This window comes from Molothrus ater, chromosome 1 (assembly GCF_012460135.2).
Source record: "Molothrus ater isolate BHLD 08-10-18 breed brown headed cowbird chromosome 1, BPBGC_Mater_1.1, whole genome shotgun sequence".
In the NCBI taxonomy this organism is placed as follows: domain Eukaryota; kingdom Metazoa; phylum Chordata; class Aves; order Passeriformes; family Icteridae; genus Molothrus; species Molothrus ater.
Window position 1 is genome coordinate 141,480,609 of NC_050478.2, and position 19,267 is coordinate 141,499,875.

The 19,267-nt window shown below is 45.4% G+C and overlaps 1 protein-coding gene across 2 annotated transcripts; it reads right to left on the reverse strand.

Moving 5' to 3' along the window:
- Nucleotides 1-5,735: 5,735 nt before the first annotated feature.
- KLHL38 (kelch like family member 38) lies at nt 5,736-17,693 on the reverse strand. Of its 2 annotated transcripts, none has more exons than XM_036379177.1 (4): nt 17,569-17,693; nt 15,541-16,970; nt 14,078-14,183; nt 5,736-5,809 (listed from the first exon to the last, which is right to left on the reverse strand). In XM_036379177.1, the coding sequence occupies exons 2-4, from the start codon at nt 16,888-16,890 to the stop codon at nt 5,748-5,750; spliced, it is 1,518 nt and encodes a 505-aa protein (XP_036235070.1). In that variant the 5' UTR covers nt 16,891-16,970; nt 17,569-17,693; the 3' UTR covers nt 5,736-5,747. The 2 variants fall into 2 exon arrangements, with proteins under 2 accessions (XP_036235070.1, XP_036235069.1); XM_036379176.2 differs by lacking the exon at nt 5,736-5,809 and adding an exon at nt 10,136-12,574.
- Between the last annotated feature and the right edge of the window lie 1,574 nt (nt 17,694-19,267).

Genomic DNA, 19,267 nt, shown 5'->3' on the forward strand with positions numbered 1-19,267 from the left:
TCAACACAAAGTGTAGGAAAACAGGTTGAAGGCTTTGGATTATGACTTCTTTCTACTACAGCATATTGCTAGGCCAGGTTTATCTGCATGCTCTGGGCTGAAGCACTCCTTGGGACTTGCCTTTCCAGCATGGATAGCACTTTTGAACTGGCAAAGTGTAGGTGATTGACATCAGACAGAAGGCCTGATTTCATCAAGGCTTTGGCATGCCACTTGCTGGAAAATGTATTCCAATAAGAGCAACCCAGAGTTATTAAATGTGGCACCGAAAGGTGAACAAAGTTCCTGCCAAGGAACTCCACTCTGGACTGGTTTGGTCTCTGCTCCTACAGGCAGGTCTGATGTTAGTCATCAATAGGAAAAGGTCAGTGGGACTAGGGAGGGTCTGGCTGCACATTTTGAAAGCCCTGGGCACATGGCAGCAGTGTAATCTTGTAAGCTTAGTATGTTAAAATACAGCTCTTCCTTCTCTTGGGCAGCCTTCAGAACATGAATTGGAGGTAAATGATGACTGTAGTATTTTGTGGTTACTTTACGTGCCAGTGCTCACATGAGGGGTGGAATGGTGGAGAACCCAGCTCAGTGTCCATATGAGACACTGAAATGCCTATGGGAAGTCTTTCTGAGCTTCCCCAGAGACTGTTTCAAACCTTGTGCTAATTGTTTTCTTCTTGACTGCTCTGAGTTCACTCCCATAGCTGCCAGGGCTTGATAATCTCTGCTTGGGTTTCTATCACAGTTTCTGTGTGACCTGTCCTCTGCTGGGCAGAAACTTGCAGGGTCACATGAGGTGCCTCTGCTGGGCTGGAAATGGGGATGGGTTGTTTCTTCTGAGTTGAGTGGGCCCCTAAAATACGAATCTCATTTCAAATAGCATTTGACACAGCTGAGTGCATTTGTCTTCTCCAACATGCAAACTAGAGACCAGCTATTTTCTGCTCAGCATGGAAAGGAAACAGGAGAACTGAGACAGCAACACCCACGTCTGTGAAGGTATTTAAGCACTTGCTGGGATCCATGCATTGTGGCCAAGCTGTTTGTTGATAGTAAGACATAGACTGGGCAGCAGGTGCCTAAATCATGTTTTTCCAAAGTCCTAAGGTACAGTCTTTATCACTGGGTCAGATTTCTCCCAAGTTCCTTGCAGGACCAATTATAGGAAAGGGCTGATGCTACATGTGCAGGTTCCTCTGTTTATTTTCCATGGTGCCCCATCCCTGCAGACACTTTTCCACCCCGTGTTGTGCAGGCGTCTCAGCAGAGGTTGCTCTCAGCACCCTGCACCACTCGTTCCTTGTGGATGCCACAGAGGAACCACCTGTTACTCTAAATCTGGCAGTGTTTCCTCATCTTCCCTGCATCCCCATTTCAACTTCTGTAACTACATCTGTGTGACCTGTTTTCTCCTGCTATGTAGAAACTTGGGCAGTCACATGGGGATATGTGGGGTCACTCGTACTCCCCTGACCCCGTAAATGTAGAAGGGTTAGTTTATTTCCAGAAAGTATGATTTACATATGGTTTTCCTTTCATTATTTTAGATGTCAGCTAGAAGGGTTCTGCTTGTTCCCTTCTGTAACAGCAAGTAAATAGCCGACCTGTTTAGAAAAACTTAACACTGGAGACCTGGAGAAATCCTTGGATGCAAGATGCATGCTGAACTGTGTGTGACCCTCTGAAGAGAAACATTAGCTTAATATATTAGTAATTGTTTTTTAGTGAAGATAAAAGAATATTAGAGAAAATATACAAGGCTTGAGGTCCAAGTTCCCTGTGTAGTCCATTTCCCATTGAAATCAAATGGCCGAAATGAAGAGGTCAGCAAAAGTTTGCTTGAATTCTGACTGAGGAAAACAAGGAAAGCTCTTTGCTCACTCCAGGCAGTGCTGTTATCAAGGGGATCTGGTCACAAAGACCAAGGCCGGAGTTTTCAAAGGCAGTTGCTTGATTTGCTAGCCCCTCTTGAAGCACACTGACTGGAGCTGCTTTTGGGAAGTTGTGAAAAACGGGGAGATCCAGGGACCCCTGTGCTAATTCTGGGAAACTTAGTCAAGGCCACAAGGCTGCTTTGAAGCCTTTGGCCTATCTACTGTCAGGTCAAGCTGCAGGGCAAAAAGTAGGAATTCTGGCTTGCACAAGTGCTGATGAAGTTTATGCTGTTGAGCCTCCTGGGTTTCCAGCTTTGGCATCTTCACCCTTTTGTGACTGAGACACACATGCAGAGGCCAAAGAATGAAGATGTCTCATGTTAACTGTAAGATTTCAGGCTGAGTTGAGCTTACCAAGACAGGTGGTGAGTGCAGGCACCCAAGGAATCATACTTGGAAGACAAGATTGAAGGACTCCTGCAGTTCACAAATGCTACTTGGGAACCGGATAGTCGAGTACTGCCAGTTCCTAGGATCAGCTTAAAGTTAATAGAGTGATGGCAGGTGCCCAAACATCTTTGCAATCCTACATTTGCAGAGATGTTTTCATCACAGAGCAGACAAAATAAAATGGTTTTTAAAACAACACACCCTGCAGGTCTCTGTCTTTGCCACTGAGTATATGAAATTTAAACTAAAAAAAAAAAAATCCTAACAAAAAAAGGGAATGAATTAATATAAATAACGTAATTAGAGAAGCTTGAAAGCAGCAAGAATGTGTGAGACTTCAATGCATTTTTATCCTTATAAAATAAAACAGACGCTGAGAGGATGTTACAAGAAGGCGTCTCAGAAAGGCTGGTGTAAAAACATTGAAAGAACAGAGAAACTTGATTTTTTCCAGGAAGACAAGCAGGGACCTGGTTCTCCAGACCTAGGATGTAGAAATGGATGTTATGGAAATGCTGTGTTTTGGTATGATCTGAAATTGCAGACTTGGGAATTAATTGAGTGTGTGGAGTGCTCCATACATCCATACATCATTATGCTGAATTTGGAAAAAAGTTTCAGATGACCTCAGAGGGTTGATTTTCAAATCTTCAAGCTTACTTGGAGATTGCCTCCAAGCAAGAAAGCCTTTCCTTAAGTGAAAGCATCACTAGCCCATGGGCCCAATACACCTGCAAATCCTGCTAGTGTTTGTGTCCTTTTGATAAGGTCCTGTTTTCCCCATGGGTCTACAAGTCCATAGTCAATACATCCTTGACTTCTTTGGAAAGCAGTGTTAAAACCTGCTACATCTTAGGAAAAGGAGATGGGGGCTAACTTCAGCACTCCAGCCCTGTTACCTTTCCTTTTTTTTTTTTTCCTGGGGGGGTGGGTAGCCTCAGTCAAAATCAGTCCCATATTCTTTTCATAAGTCTTTATGCTTATCCAGATGAATTAATGTAAGATCATAATTATATTAATTAAGAGCACTGTTTCTACAGGTGTAGTTAGTTCTTAAAGAGCAAGTAGCTGCAGTAGGATTGTGCAAAAGCAATCTCTGACAATTCACAAAAGGCAGAGTTTTTTTAGGCTTTTGTAAATTCATTTGAAATGCCCTTATGGCCTTTGTATTAATTGTTATTTTAATAATGTGGCATTGGAGACATGAAAGAAACAATGTTTTACCCACAATCACTCAGCAAGTCACATCCTTTCTCACTTACTGGTGATGCCACATAACTGCACTGCTGATACCCACTAGCAAACTAACTCTCATTTCACCATTAGTGATAACCAAGAGGGTTTCCTCAAGTTAGACTTTAGACAAAATTCGAAGTAGGCTTTGAGCTGATTCTGTGGTGAGACATCATCCACAGGCAAATGACATGACCAGAATGAGAAGGGGTGCGATCTACCACAGGACTGTAAGGCTAATAGTTCATAATTTGTCTGTTCAAGAATATTTAGTTCATTTCATGCCACTAAAAGAGCAAAATGCTGTCCCCTTTTAATAATAAACATTATATTTCACTAAAGAAGAAGTAAGATAAGAAGTGATAACAGAAATGCCTCTGAAAATAAGCTATTTTTTCCTGGCAGATGCAAATCTATTCTGTCTCTCCCTGTTTCCCTGTTCAAATGCACTTGCGTGGGTCCCACCTATTCACCAGGCAGGGAGATCAAGATCTGGCTCCACAGGGATGCTTTGTACTGTCCTGAAAGCAATACTTAATCCAGGGAGAGGATAATGCACTCTTGAGTTACTGGCTCCTTCATCCTTGTCTTGGACAAACTTCCTCTCATCTCCAAAGAGTTATCTGAGTACAGGTCTCAGTATTCTCCTCCCTAGAGTTTATTATGAATTTATTTTAAAAAAATACAATCCCTTCAGCTATGAAAATTACCCTCATTTGTCTATAAATAGGCTTAACCTCTTAAACTGTGTCAGATGCTGCAGATTCACCAATTTGATCTAGATCTCCAGATCTTTTCTGCTCCTACAGCTCCAGGGCAAATGACTCATGCTGTTTGCAAGTGCCTATCCCACTAAGCCTGGCAGTATCAGTGTGGCTGAAGGCTTCTACTAAAAACTGGGCAGGGATTTTCTCCTCATCAAGCTGAGCTCACCAACATACTGCAGCCACAAATCAGTGCGTTGTACTTACATGAAAATCCATGCATTTGCAATAGTTCAGCCACAAATCAGTAAATGAAAATGTGTTCTAGAGTCAAACAAATATGATAAAGGCAAAATCCTATTGATCCATGTAATCATTTTCCCAGCTGCATTTTCCTTCACCAGTGGCAGTCCTAGGAAGATTGATCTGCACTACCTATTACCTTAGCCTTGAAATTGCTTTGGAAATATGAAAGGGAAATGTCAAAGTATTTTCAGAAAATCTAAATGGCTTTTATAGCTTGTTCCTGGAAATCATAGTTCCCTGAGCTGTCTGAATGTTTGGTCCTTACTCTATAAATCACTTGTTTTTAGAAGCAGAAGGGATCCAATTTCCCAGGTGTGTGCCCATTCCTAGAGTTGTCCCACCCCTTCTGCTACTTTTCCTGGAGAAGGGAAAAATCTTGACATGGAAAATCAGGGGAAAAAAACTCTTCTTCCAGCTATGAGATACCTGGGGATAGAAAGGTTGGTGCAGCCAGTTTTGTCCAAGTTTCCAGAAAGTCCTGGGCCTTGGCACTTATTTGATCATATTTGCGCACTGATCTGTGGACCAGGGAGACACATGGAAGAGCTGAATTTTATTTTATTTCATTTTATTTCATTTCATTTCATTTCATTTCATTTCATTTCATTTCACTTCTACTTCAGTTATGCAGGTTATAGCATAAGGTGTTGCTCTTGCATAATGAATGAGCTGGATGCTTTGGAAGTCCAGCTGATGGTGCTCTGAGGGCCATCTGTGTCCTCAGCTCCCAGTTTCTCATAAGCTCTTTGGAGTGAGGGCCTGTGTGTTTTATGCTGCCATCACAAATAACAGACTCTCAGCTTGATATCCGTGGTCGACTGTGCATGTCACATTTCATGCCATAAAAAACATGTGCACAAGGTTGGAAGGGCAAACATGCTTTTGGCTTCTCTGCCAGTTGTAGTTCAGTTTGCCTGCAACCCTTCTTTCATTGTGTGTTGCTACTTTACCCCTGAAAAAATTTCCAGAGCCCCTGGAAAAAGAAACAGGCTCTATTTACTGACATTTGTTCCAAGTTATTATGAGCAGACAACTCTTGTAGGCTGTAAACAGCATCTCTCAGCCAGAGGTTTCAGTCAGAACCTACCAAGCCCAAAGACTTCCTTCATTTAAAAAGGTCTGAATTAGCCATTAAATATCAGAGCATCTTGAAGAACATCCATAGGACCTCTGCTTTCCTCCTTGATCAAGGTTTGAGCTGGCACTCAGTTAAATCACTGGGAGTCTTCTCCGTTGGATGCCATGGCCCTGCGTGCACACACATGGGTTAGTCCACACTGTGAATTAATTCATTAGTTAATGAATTAATTCAGCTGCAAGTTCCACTGCAAGGGAGTGCCAGGGCTGAAATGTGGCCTGAAGCACACTGAGGCATTGTTGACACAGCCTGGGTGATGAGGAGCCTTTCCGTGTTTCTGCACAGGATGAACCCAGGGTCAGTGGGATGGGGAGGAATCATTCTGTGCCATCTGCTCCCTCTCTGGCAAACCTCAGTGCATGGCAGGGAGTGTCCTCCCATGGCTCACCCCCCTGTGTGTCTCCAAGGGACACAGCCCTGACAGGCTGTGGGACACAGTCATGTATGCCCTGACACGCTGACTTCCCATTTCACATTTACTGATGGTCCTCTTGCCAGCGGCCAAGTTTACTTCACAGAGGCTATATTCTGCAGTGCTCAGGCTGTCTCTAAGATCCTACCCAGGGAATAGATAAACAGAACAATGTTTGAGCCTCTGGTACATTTTAATGTCATTTTCAGGGAAATATATGTGTCATAACAACACAAAGCAGGCATAGTTCCCTTGCTTTCAATCTGCCTGGTGCCAGGGTCCACGTCATTTCAGCATTGAAACAGATCCAGCAAGATCATGGTAACTTTGCTTTCTGAAGTGCCTCTTTTGCCCCTTGGTCTGTACTTGTCTCTTGTCTTCCAGCAGTGTTCCTTACTCCTGTCAGGGAATGTCACGTACTGTTATGTTAACATCTGATTTTCACTGGAAACCCTAGGGAACTGGGCCCTTATCTCCACATACCATGCACATCAAAATAGTTTAATCAAGCCTATTAATTCCAGGGCTTGCTGCTGATCTGGATAAAACACTGCCCTTTCCCAGCACTGAAGCTTTGTAGCCAAGTTTCACATTGCAGCATTCTGTATTAAGTTTGTTCTCTGCTCCTTGGGGCTGAACACATCCCCCTAGAGTCTCCCAGGTCTTACAGAGAAGTGCCAGGGTTCAGCTCTAAGGCTCAGATTGATTTGGGCTGATTTTCCAGACCAGAAGCATCCCATCAGTTTGAAAATTTGGACTTGAGAGTCCTTGGTGTCACTTCCTGGTGCTCTGGGCAGTCATTGCCACATCCAAATATTTGTTCAGAGCAACTGCAGAGCCTAGGAAGGCATCCAAGAACAGAGAGAAAACTCAACAATGTGCCAAGACCGGGACAAAACTCAGGGCATGTCATTACAGATGTGGCACTGGGGATCTGAGGAGGCAGACATGCCTTTGTCCTTGTCCCAGCATGCTTGCTTTAGGGAGGGGTGGTGGGACATGGCTTATTCATCAGAAGGCACAGCCTGGTCAAGAAACAAATGTCAGAGAACTGGACATGGGAAGGTTAGATATAGGAGGAGGGTTACAGGCATCTTCCTGACCAGATGAAGAAGTGGACCACATTATTCTGCCTTTTCCCACCTGCAGCAGGGTTTTACCTTGTGGCTCACCCCTGACTCTCAAGGGAGAATTCTCCAGCAGCTGTGGAGATGCCTTGTGTTTAAAGCAGCCATGAGACATGTGCCTGTTGGGCCAGGGCTGCTCGAGATGTGCTGCTGCTTGCTTTTCTGGGAAAGGGTTCTTGCTACATGAAAGAAGTGCAGGCAAACAAAGAGCTCTGGGGAGAGAAGTGACAGGCAGCAGCTGGAGCCAGTGGGTGACTTGCAGAGTGACAGAGCAGTTGGGCTCCTCGCTACCCTGCTACTATTTTGGAAACATCAATAAACAGAAAAGGCCAGATCAATCTCTCAGGGCTCCAACATGAACCCTGAGGAGGCCTGTGGACACTGGTAGCACCAGCAGCCTGAGACATCAGCTTGTCCATAGGAACTCTGCTTCATTTGGGCTGTGGGAAAACTCATTGAATTTAGCCACTGCAAACATCATTAACAGTCCACTAATTAGCAGATCTCAGCTCCTTTGCAGGTGCAACGTTGCACTGAGAATTCGTGCTCATTGTGCCATGGAGAATATGACTTCAACTTCTGCTGCGGGAGCATTCAAGCTGCTGGAAAAAAGTATGGATGTTTATGTTTTTAAAAAGGGATTGTTTTTGCTGCTGTCAATTATTAATGGCTCTCAGGTCAGGCTGAGGAACAATGCCAGGGATAAATTACCCTGTATGCTATTCATATATGCTCTACCAATTGTTTCCTTCTCAACTGGAGGATTCACCTCACAATGAACTCCTTGGCATTTGGAAAAAGAGGACTGACAAAGCAATGAACTTGGTGTGCCCATTTGTTTATGCATTGACATCTTTCCTACTTTGTCAGGTGTGTTTAATCAGAAAGAAGCAGGAAATACATTATAATTATAAACATATTACTGCAGAAGAAAAAGGCTGCCCTTGGAAAGGATTGCATTGTTTGATAAATGGTTACAGTGAAAAAACACAGGCTTAACCTACGCCTCTTTGCTGAGATCAAAGCAAAGTTGCTGCCACAGGCTCCCTGTGCAGCGGGACTCAGCTCTGGGTTTGCAGCAAGGCAAGGGGAAGAAAGTTGAAAAGAAAATGCAATCTCCTCCCTTCCTTTTCTTTTTTGCCTGAAACTTTTCCCCTAGTTAAAAAAAAAAAAGAATAAAAATGACTCAACCATTAAATATTTGCTGTTAAAATTAATAGAATTAGTGAAGAACCCAGCTGTGAACACAATAACTAGGGTCATGTCCAAAGCCCCTTGTTGAAGCCATGGAGAAACATTGTTTTCGACAGGTTCTGACTTGGGATCCTGATGAGCCAAAGCAAAGATGAAGTTAGGGAATAACCCTGGGAGATTCTGGACGTCCTGCAGTCTTTCCATGTGACCTTGCCCAAACTTGCAAACATTCCTTAACAGCTGAACCCCAATCAGTATTGTGCTGCTGCTGTGAAAAGCAAAATCCTGGGCTCTGAGACCAGGAATGCTGTAGGTAAGATGCAGAAAGGGTTTATTGCCCTTCTCAGCGCTGCAAGGCTGAGCCACGGCCCTGCACTTAAATAAATATAAAAACCACCAACAGACAAACTGAAAATTGTCCAGAGGAGAGCAACAAAAATGATCAGAGGTCTAGAAAACATGACTTATGAGGAAAGATTGAAAGGGCTGGGTTTGTTTAGTCTACAGACTTTGAAAAATCCCAATAAACGCTAAAGATGTAAAAAATATACAGCATCTAAAAGGGGTAATCGATTGCCCTTTATCTCTGTGGCAGAGGGTACCTCACAAAGAAGATAGTATTAAAAGCTCTGAGGCCAAAACACCTCAGGTATGTTACTTGGGGAGTGATCAGAGCATCTTGTGGCAGATTTTCAGTGTTTTGGACAAGTACCATGAGGGACTGGGTAAATCACTGTCCCATGGAACAGACAGGTTTCAGCCATGTGGTCCTATGGTTTCCTTGATCTAAAGACTGTGTCAGGGCTTCTGAGGACAAGGCCTTGGAGGTGATGAACTTTTAGAGCACTCCCTGATTTGAAAAAATGTGTCAGGTGCTCAATCTTTATAGAAGTTGCAAGAAGAAATGTTTTTTAAAAGCCTCTTTTCCATGGCTTCCATGGTTATTAAATGAAGAGCAACAAATGCCCACCTTTTCATAGGGCCATCATAGCATTGTGAAGAACCTTGCTGCTCTCCCATGGGGGATTCCCATCTAGCTGAGTACTCAAATGCTTGAATATTTAGATGATCAGACCTCTGAAAAAGCATGTAAAAGTGCATCAGGTGGTGACAGCCTTGCAGATCCTGCTCTAAAAATTCCCCTCCTGACAATGGGGAACGAGGCACCTTGGCCAACTCTTGCTAGGAGTGCTTTTACAACTGTAGAGCAGTGAGGATGGTATTAGGTACTGGTCCAGGTGGTGCTCAGCACCTGATTAGAAAGGCAGCATCCCTTCTCCCTCTTGTGCCCACTCAGAGGTGAGTATCCCATCCTGGAGCTGTGTGTGCTGTTCCCTACCTATTACTGAGCAACTTTGCTGTCCCTCATCTGTCTTGGAAAAGCTCAACATGTTTTCTGATTTCAGCCCCTCTTCTTCAAAGGGCCCCAAAAGTTTTGTCAGAGTTTGCATCAAAACTCACCACAAGACAAAAGCCTATTAGAAACCAGGTTTTGAATTTAATGCCCAGCAATCCCAAATTCCTTGAATTATGGGCATGAGGTGAGAGGTTTGTGAAGAAAAGGAGCACAAGGCTGCAGCCAGAGCAGAGCTGATCATATCCCTTGGCATCTCCAAGCACCTGGGGGTCAAGTGGGGGCTCCCCAAGAGATGGGAGGAAGATGCTGTGCTCAATCCTGACACAACCCTGCATCTTTTTGGCACTCCCCATTTCCTGCCCAGCTCTGCAAGGTACTGCTTCGTCCCACATGAACCCAGAGAAAATCACTAGTTATATGATATGGGAATTTTAAAAAAATCTGTTTGCTTCTAAGCATAAACCTATGACTGAGGCAATAGTTTGCAAACATGGAATTATGGCCCCAAGTCAACTTTTTTCTCCCTCAGTTTTGGGTACAGTCACGAGCCTGGCAGGAATATGTGTCAGCTAAAATGCATGGCAGCAACTGGCGTCTCCTGGAGTTTGGAGCTGAGTGGGGTCACAACAGGATGGAGTTTGGGAAGGCAGCACTGCAGGGTTAGGAATAAACATCTCCCTGGGGCAGACTTTCCATAATTGGCCATGACAAGGCCTCTTTCTCCAGAGAGCTGGAGCTGGTCTGTGAGGAAACAGGATGAATCACTGCTCCAGCTCAATTTGGCAAATGCCATGATTTCGTTCTGCTCTGCACAGGGAGGAGATGATGATATAGACTGAAAGACAAGAAGAGAAATCTAGCCAAAGGCTTCTGAGCTGGGAGAGGAGTTTGAGTTCCCACTCATTTTTCACAGGTTTATTCAGGCCCTTAGAAGGAAACCCTGGCAATACCCACTGGTGCAAAAACAATTCCCTTTATCAACAAAGAGAGGGAACAATGGGGACTCCTGAACACAAAGCTCATGCAAATAATAATAGCCCTTTTATTTTTCATTGTTAAACCAGCAGTTGATACTAAATACTTCCTTCCAGCCCCCTACTTTGTTAACTATTTCTGTCACTATTCTGCTCAATTTATGGGAGGGGATCTTAGTGTCTGGAGCTGGTTTTCTGCAACGTGGTGGTGACCACATGGCTGTGCAGCCTTTTGTGAAGAGGAAGATTGAGCATGGTTTCCCTCATGCCATCCTGTAGCCTTTGAAAAGTTCCACTTTTTTTACAAATATGAAGAAAAAGGGGTGTTGTTTCTGCCAGCCTTTCTCTGGATAGTGGTCATCTGTAAAGCTCCTTGCTATCTCAGCAATCTTACCAAGCCTGGTGACCTAACAGCAGTTCACAGCCTGTTCAGTGTCTGATGATTAATCCCCTCCCTTTCAAAGTATGCACTTAGTGGCAGAACCCCATGAAAATATTGGTGGAGCAGAGCTGTTTTGCCAAGTGGCAGATTTAGACTTGCTCTTCTTGGAAAGCTGGCTTCCTGTCACTGGCTTGGTCTCATGGGCTTTTTTCCAGTGGTTTGGAGAGAAGAGAAAGGGAAAAAGGAATTGTTCCTCCCAAATACCTCTTCTCTTTTACATCCCCTTTCCTCTATGTGTCCTCTCTGCTATTCTATGTTTCAGGAACTCCATCAGCCAAAGTCATCCTAACTCCACTGCTACTCCTCATGCCAAAGGAGAAGAAAGTTCCCTGCAAAATAAGATCCCTTGAAAAAGAAGGTGCAGACAATTTTAATTTCTATCCCATCTTCTCCTGATTCTTCAGAGGCTAGGCAGATGGAACCAAATTCTTCCCTGCACTGTGGAAGAGTGTTAGCTCAGAAAAGTCAAATTTGTTTCTTGTTGCAATATGAGAGTTCAGATCAAAGCATCAGTCTTCTGCCAATTTCTAATTAGCTGATAGGAACATTAAAATTTTATTTCTTATGAGCTGACTACCACAGCAAACTCAGGCATCTGCTCCTGGGCTGGCTACAAGACTGCAGCTTGGGGCTTCCTATTCTAAACACTGCCACCACTGGAAAGCAAAGCTTGGTCAGCAATGAGCAGCACAGGGCTGTGGCAGGCAGCTGAGTTTGCATGACAGCAAAGACCTTACTTTCCCTGGAGATAGCAGCATCCCCCTTCACTTCTGAAGCCCATACAAGGACAAATCCAACACTGGGTTCTTAGCCAATATCTTTCTCCTATTTCCTCTTGAGATGCTTGGTAAGGCCTCCAGACTGGACTCAGCAGCACCACATGCAATATCAGCCGGGTGAACACAGTGTGAGAAAAGCTCATGGCCTTTCTGGCACAGGGTCTGGGAGGACTAACGCCACTGGTGCCTTCAAGGTCAGGACTTTTGTGACCCCATGAAGATTCCCCATGTGCTCTCTGCAGAGTGAGGTGGGTTCTTTCTGGGAAGAAAAGCACAAAATATCAAGGAAGTACCAAGAGTTGTTTAGAGAAGGTTAGAACAGGGGACACACTGGAGTGTCAGGCACCCATGGTCAAAGAGTTTGTGCGGCAGTTTTCCCTTTGGTGTCCATGTGTCAGTCTCTGGATCATAGCAGTCCAAGGAATCCAGGTCCTTGATAGCATTGTCTGAGGTGAGACATCGTCCTCCTGTGACATACAGCTTGTTCCTGATGACAGTGGCCCCATGATGCATTCGTCTGTCCTTCATGTCTGCACATTTAACAAACTTGTTGCCTTTTGTATCATAAGCAATTATTCTCCGGGTGTACCCTGAATGCAAAGCCAGAGGTGGAAGAGACAGATGGGAATTAAGCACTTAGGGCCAGAAGAAGGAACAATAATGATATATTTCATGCTGGTCTTCAATAAAACATATTATAGTAGTACATAATTTGGCAGAATTAAGATATCTAAACTAAGAAGTGATGATGTGTCCCAGGAATGCCTGGCTATCTTCCTTTTCTGTCTGTCCTCATCCTGTCTCGTAGCACCTTGGCAGACAAGGCTTGATGAGCACCATGAGCCCATCCATCAGGTAACCAATTTGTCAAACACAGTTGGGGCTTGCAGTTACCTGCACATGCCTTCAAACATCTGAAAACATTTCTTTTTACCAAACAGACTCTTAGAGCTTCACTTGGAAATACAGAAACTAGTGGCACATGGGATGAGCCTTGTTGTGTTGGAGTGGTAGCTGTCTGCTGACTGGAGCTGTGTATGTAACAGCATGGTGCTACCAGTGCTCACTCCACCCCTGATGCCCTCAGCACCACATCTGTGCTGCCACCATGCCAGTGACCCACTGGACAGCTCTTCCTCTGAGGGGTGATATAACCTCATATCAGCTGAGAGGCCCGTGCTGGTAAGAGGGCCACTGCCTTGGAGCAGTGGAGGTGTGGAAGCCTGGTACCCAGCAGGACCTTGCCCATGTAGAAAAACATGAGTGTGGTCTGAGGTGAGGGCAGTCTGCCTTATAGGATCCTGATAGTCTTGGGCCTTTGGACTCAGCCCTTCCCTCTTCTCACTGCAAAGGACAGCAGTGGCCTCTCCCTGAGGGGTGACACCACCTTGAAGTCCTGGGCAGTTTGGGTTCAATCCTCTGCTTTGCTAAAGATACTAAAATGAGATATACTCTCATTTTTCCTTAAATAATTCAACACATGCTTTGTCCTGGCAGTCTGTGGTCAGGGAAGAGGCATTAAGGACTGTAGAGGGCCCAGTTATCAATGACATGATCCACCTGACTGGTCCTCAGGTTGAAAAAGACACAGAGAAGTTTCCTCTTTCCAAGTGTTTCACAATCCTTTTGGGATATTTCACAATTACCCCCAGGAGGCAGCTAAAAGACCAACCAACACCTCATAGACCTACAGCCCACCCATCCTGACAAGCCATCCATGGCCTTGTGGTAACCCTGCTTTCCATTCTTCCAAGTGGAGCAGACAGGGAGGACCAGGCTGTGATTCAGGAGGGGAGGGTGAGCACCCCCATGCTCCTGGCTTCCTCCCAAGAGCAGTAACTTCCATTGGCTTTTCCTCAGTTTTCTCCACCCAGATACTGCTGCTTGGGGTAAGAAAGTGCCTCATGGAGAACTTATCTCCATTTCAATTGCCATGAGGCTCCAGAGGAGAAGTGTTTGAAGGGTGGGCACACTCCTCCTTTCCTTCCCAAAATCCAAGTGCTTTTTGAGGGAGCACCTCAAACAGGAAAGCTGCAAAAACCCACAGGATCTGGACAGGGGGAGGGAGAGGGAAGGTGAAACAGAGCCCTTACCACCTACGATGATAATCTGGTCTCCAATCACAACAGCTGGTGCACAGACATTCTTCACTACTCTGGTCTCCATACGAAACCATGTATTCCTGGAGACATGGTAAACCTGGCAAAAAAATAAAGATATTCACACAGCTGTTTATGTTTCATTTTAACTAACATCTGTAATGACAGAGGAACTTCTGGGCTTTATTTTGCTCTAATAAATACAATCCTCTGGCTCAAACTGCTGGAAATCTGAGAATGTACCCACTTTTTTTCCTAATATGTCCCCTTGGAAACCATTCCGGATCCCCAAGATTGTCTGCTGAGGAGATGTTAGCACATGCACTGAAGCAGTGTATCTGCCATATGAAAGCTTCTTGCATGGCTGTTAAATCACTGTAACTAGTTCTCCCAAAGGGCAAGCTGATTCATTTCATTTTCCAGTTATCCTGTGTATTCCTTATTAGCCTTAGCAATTTCCTGGGCAAACAAACCTCAGCTTCAGCTAGCTCTGCTGGCAGCCACTGTGTTTGCCCAGTTGCTATATATATGCTAGTGACTGGTATGCACTGAGACTGGCAAAGGGACTTAGAGTGGTATCTAAGTCATTGATTTGTGTGAGAAAAACAGCTGTTGCCAGATGATGATCATTCAATCATCTGCATCTGGGCAACACAAACTTTTATATAGTGTTATCTGCTTCTTAATATAGCAAATATCACCAGGGCATCTCCCCACTAACTGATAAATACATTTCCTTCCCTCTGATAATGAGGTACTGTTATAAAGCATTACTCATGCCCTTGTTGCCATCTTAGCTTAATGATCCTTCTTAGTTAAAGCACCTTGAACAGTGAGAAACACTCATGGGAAAGAAACATTTCAATGTTGCTAAAGCTTCAAATCAGATAAGTAAAAATGTAATGTATTTTTTCCTCCTGATAGAGTGTAACGGCTGCAAGCAGGCAGAGAGCCAGCAACATGTGGCAGGAGCCCCATTTTTAACACAGCTGTTTATCCCAAATGACTGTCAGTTTAAGTTCTGGCCCTTTGATGAGTGAGTATCTAATCGCTCTAACGATCGCGAGTGTTTGCGTTTGCTGCGAGAGCAGGTGCAGGCTGAGACCCCGCTCAGTGCCAAGTGAAAGCACTGATTTTGGTGAGATTGGCATGGAGCCAGGCAGGGGGAGCTGCTGCTGCCTGCCATGGCATCACCTGTGGCAGCCCTGGCCCTGGGGCCCACCAATGGCAAGGCTGACTGACACCCAAAGCAGCACCTCTGGGGATGCTGCCGGGAAAACTTTCAGAAGGGGAAAATGGAAGAGCTGCAATGCTCCTTGAGGCCATGGATCAACCCATCCTGCCTCTTCCTGCAACACACAGTGACGTGTTTTGAGTGCTTTGATTTCCTCATGAAGGTGATGGACTGCTGAATACCTTAGAAGAAGTTGCCTACAACAAGCAGGACTGACCATTACCTGGATAAGCCGAACAGGGTTTTGCATTACATCTTCTCCCCCAAAGAGGTAAACCCTCTGATCTTTGGCAGCAACAGCAGGGTGAAGGACGGCAACAGGCATGTTTGCCATGCTCTCACAGGTGTTGTAGACACTATCATATCTTTCCACAGAATTCAGGATTTCCTGGTTTTCACCAATTCCACCGAATGACAAAATATAATTTTTATATGCCAGGCTTCTGTGGGAGTAACGTGGAACTAGCATGTGCTCGATCAACCTCCACTGATTGAGTTTGAGGGAGTAAATGTAAATATTGCCACTGACCAGACTTTTCTTATTGCTAACAGGCATCCCTCCGAGCACAAAAACATTGCTGTGTAAACTCACTGCAGAGGCTTTGTAGAGGCGTATGGGAAGTTTGGCCAGGCTCAGCCATTGGTTTGTCTTGTCATCATACAGCAGGACATCCCTCGTTGTCTGCTGGCTGTCCTTCCTGCCACCGATGATGATGAGGAACTCCTGATTGGAGTACCTGCGAGGAACATGCACCATGGGTTTGATGTCAGGCATGCTGGTGCTGTACAAGGAGAACATCTGTCTCCGGGCTGACTCCAGGATGCTCCTGCAAGTGGGTGAGGCCTGAACGAGGGAGTCGTTAGCAATGAAATGGAAGAGGAAGGTTGGATGGACGTACTGAAGTCGGACCTTCTTGAACAACTCTTGGATGTAGCCTTGTCGTGCCTGGAGGTCGTGCCGGATCCAGACCATCAGTGCCTCAAAGACCTGCTCCTCCTCCCCACAGAGTTCATCATCCCCAAGGTAATCAATGAGCTCTGTGGGACAGAGGTCCTTCAGGTCCTCAGAAGAGGCCACCAGAGGAAAACATTTCAAAGCCATAGTCTTGGCTTTCTTATTCAGGCTTTGGCAGTTCAAGATTTTTGCCAGTCTGATCATGCTCAGACAGTTGTCAGGGGTCAGCTTGTCTTGGAGGTAGGTAGAGCAGGCCTCAAACAGCTTAGTGTACTGCAGCATGGATGCAGTCTCCAAGAGGCACAAGACATTCTCAGTGGATATGAGAATCTTCCCAGTGTAAACATAAAGGATAATCTGATCCAAAATATCAGCGTCGATGCCCTTTAGAATTACTTTAGGCTGGTGACTCTCCCTGAAGTTGTTACAGAACATTGCCTTGAAGTATGGGCTGCTGGAAGCCAGCACATTTCGGTGACAGGGGATTTCAAAGCCCCCGGAGCAGAGGGTAACATCGGTCAGCATCCTGCTCTGCCGCAGAACATTCAGCTGCCTCAGCAGTTCAGAGGAGAAGTCCTGGTCTTTGAAGAGAAACCCTTCAGTGGATCCCTCTTCCATACCAAAATATGAGAGAGATGAATTCTGGACTTGGCAGAAAAAAACCCCAAATTCTTAGCAGCTTTTATTGAAAAATCCAGCTGCAAGGGAACAAATCAGGACTTTGATGTTGCTGTAAATATCCGTTCACTACTACACATAAAAATGGAACATGGTTTAAGCACAGTGGGAAAATAATAAAGAAGCCAAAATGTCGCTAAGACCCTTTAAAACTTTCATAAAGCTATCAGATAGGTTGCAAGTCTGAGGTCAGCACTGCCTGTGTCGTTGGCAAGAAGCAAAAGCACTGAAGTTATCTCACTGATTTTGGATTAAAGCTGGAGGGCTGAAGCAATTGGTTTGTTCATTTCCATCATGTTGAATAAACGCACTTAGACATTTATTCACGATTTTAAAGTATTAGCAGTTTAGTAGCTTGTGCCTCTTTCCTCTAGAGTTAGTCACTCCCAAAGAATGCAAATCTGGCAGAGCTGAACTCTGCAGCAGGACGAACAGAACCCTAGAGGCTGGGAATCTGCATGAAAAGTTATTTATTAACTCTGCTTAGCTGTGGTTTTTTATATGTTAATCAGACACACAATGACTAAATTAAGTGCCAGGCAGAACAATATGATGAATATCTACGGTCATGGCTTAACTGCTCAACCTGCAGTGGAACCGAAGGGTAGAAATGTTTACCTTCTGCTGTCCTTCACTGCATGCACTTACTCTCTGTAGTTTATTCTCTGCTGAGTTTTTCCACAGCTAGAGCCTGGGCAAAAACCTACAAACCCACGGGAGGTTTCTTTCGGTAGGTAGGTGATTCATAGAGGGTGGTTTCTGGCCGTGTTTGTGCCGCTGCCGGTGCGCAGGAGCGGCGGGCGCGGGCATTGTGTACATTCCTGCGCTAAGAATAGCGCGCAGCGCTCCGCGCTCTTATCGCATGTGACGCCGCCGCTGCCTTTTGCAATGACCTGGCTGCTTCTGAGCATGCCCGGGTGGTGTTTTTCTGGCAAATGTTTACATATAATAAATAGACACGGAGAGGAAAGTTCACTTATAAAAGTCCTGGCTGTCCGTTTGGAAACAGTGGCAGGGCGCTGTCCTGAAGTGCCTGGGAACTGGAGAAGCCTGTAAACAGTCTGCAATGCCTCGCACTACGCTGTCACCAGCGTTCCACGGGGAAAGGCGGAGAGGGAAGGGCTTCCAGGGACTCCGTGGCATGGACCGTGTCTCCACCCTATGGAGAGATCTGGGGAGCATCAGCCTGTTGCAGTGTGGTGGGAGATGCTGATGCGCTGGGACCCCGGCATCCAGCACCGCTCCAAGGTGGGCAGGGGAAGCCCAACTACCTTCACCAAGTAGAAAGTGAAGTTCACTCTTGGAGAAGTTTATGATGCTGCTTGATATTTCATATAGAAAACACCAGGTTGTGGCCTTTTGTCTGAGGACTTCAGCTCTCTGGAACCCCTAGCAAAGAACTTCTCAATCAGATGGCTTGAGGAAGCTCAGTGTTGCAGATGGGAGGACTGGAGCAGGTTGCTGCAGTGAGTAGCAAGCTGGAAACCAAGATTCCAGAGTGGCAATTCCCAGGGTGGCACAGGGCTCCCCAGGGCACACACCTTGATAGGGTCCCTCACTGCAGATGGCTGCACATGGACAAGCTAAGCTCCTTTTGCAGGCAGTGAGGTCTAGCCAATTCAACTGAATCTGCCAAGTAATTCAGGTCACCAGTACATGCAACCTGTACTTGGGCAGGGGAACAGCTCTCCAGGCACTGCTGGGTGTCCACAGGTGCTCAGCTGCCTCAGTCACATGTAGGTGCCCATATTTAACACTCCCATGGTAGGCATCTATGATGATGAGCCTAAATCCATCCTCAGGACTGGGATCATTCAAATGCCTTGTGCCAGGGGAGGATCCTCCAGAACCCCAGCTGGTGCCCTGTCAGGGTCTTCAGCAGGTCAAGTGTGATGTGTCCCAGCTCTATACCAAATTCCTGTGTGCTTCAAGAGAAATCAAATTGGCTGCCCTTGCCTGGGTAACTGAATTGGGCTCCTCATCTCTGCTGAGACTTCTCCCTTTGTTCTAGGGTGGGGTTGAATCCAAAATGCAGTTTCTAAGCATCCCTACAACAGGGAAACACAAGGTTAAAGCAAAAGTCCTTCTCATATTTTCAAGCTTACGGATGAGTCATGCCTGCATTTAGTCACAGCGAGGCAGATGAGCAAAAATCCTTGGGAGTCACAGTGCCCTCATGTCAATTCTTGTGCCAGGCTGGTGTTTGCAGTCCTCCACATATTTCTGCCCCTGTGTCCATGGTGCAGCAGATCACAGAGATGTGGGCAACCTCTTGCTCTAAAAATGGCAGCTTTGCATCATGGGCATGCTGTACATG

Bases quoted from the DNA above. Each gene is read 5' to 3' on its own strand.
- KLHL38 (XM_036379176.2), bottom strand. From the start codon at position 16,890: ATGGAAGAGGGATCCACTGAAGGGTTTCTCTTCAAAGACCAGGACTTC. The intron at 14,184-15,540 runs GTAATGGTCAGT...TTTTTTTGCCAG, and splicing joins ACCCTGTTCGGCTTATCCAG to GTTTACCATGTCTCCAGGAA. The intron at 12,575-14,077 runs GTAAGGGCTCTG...CTTTGCATTCAG, and splicing joins CCAGATTATCATCGTAGGTG to GGTACACCCGGAGAATAATT.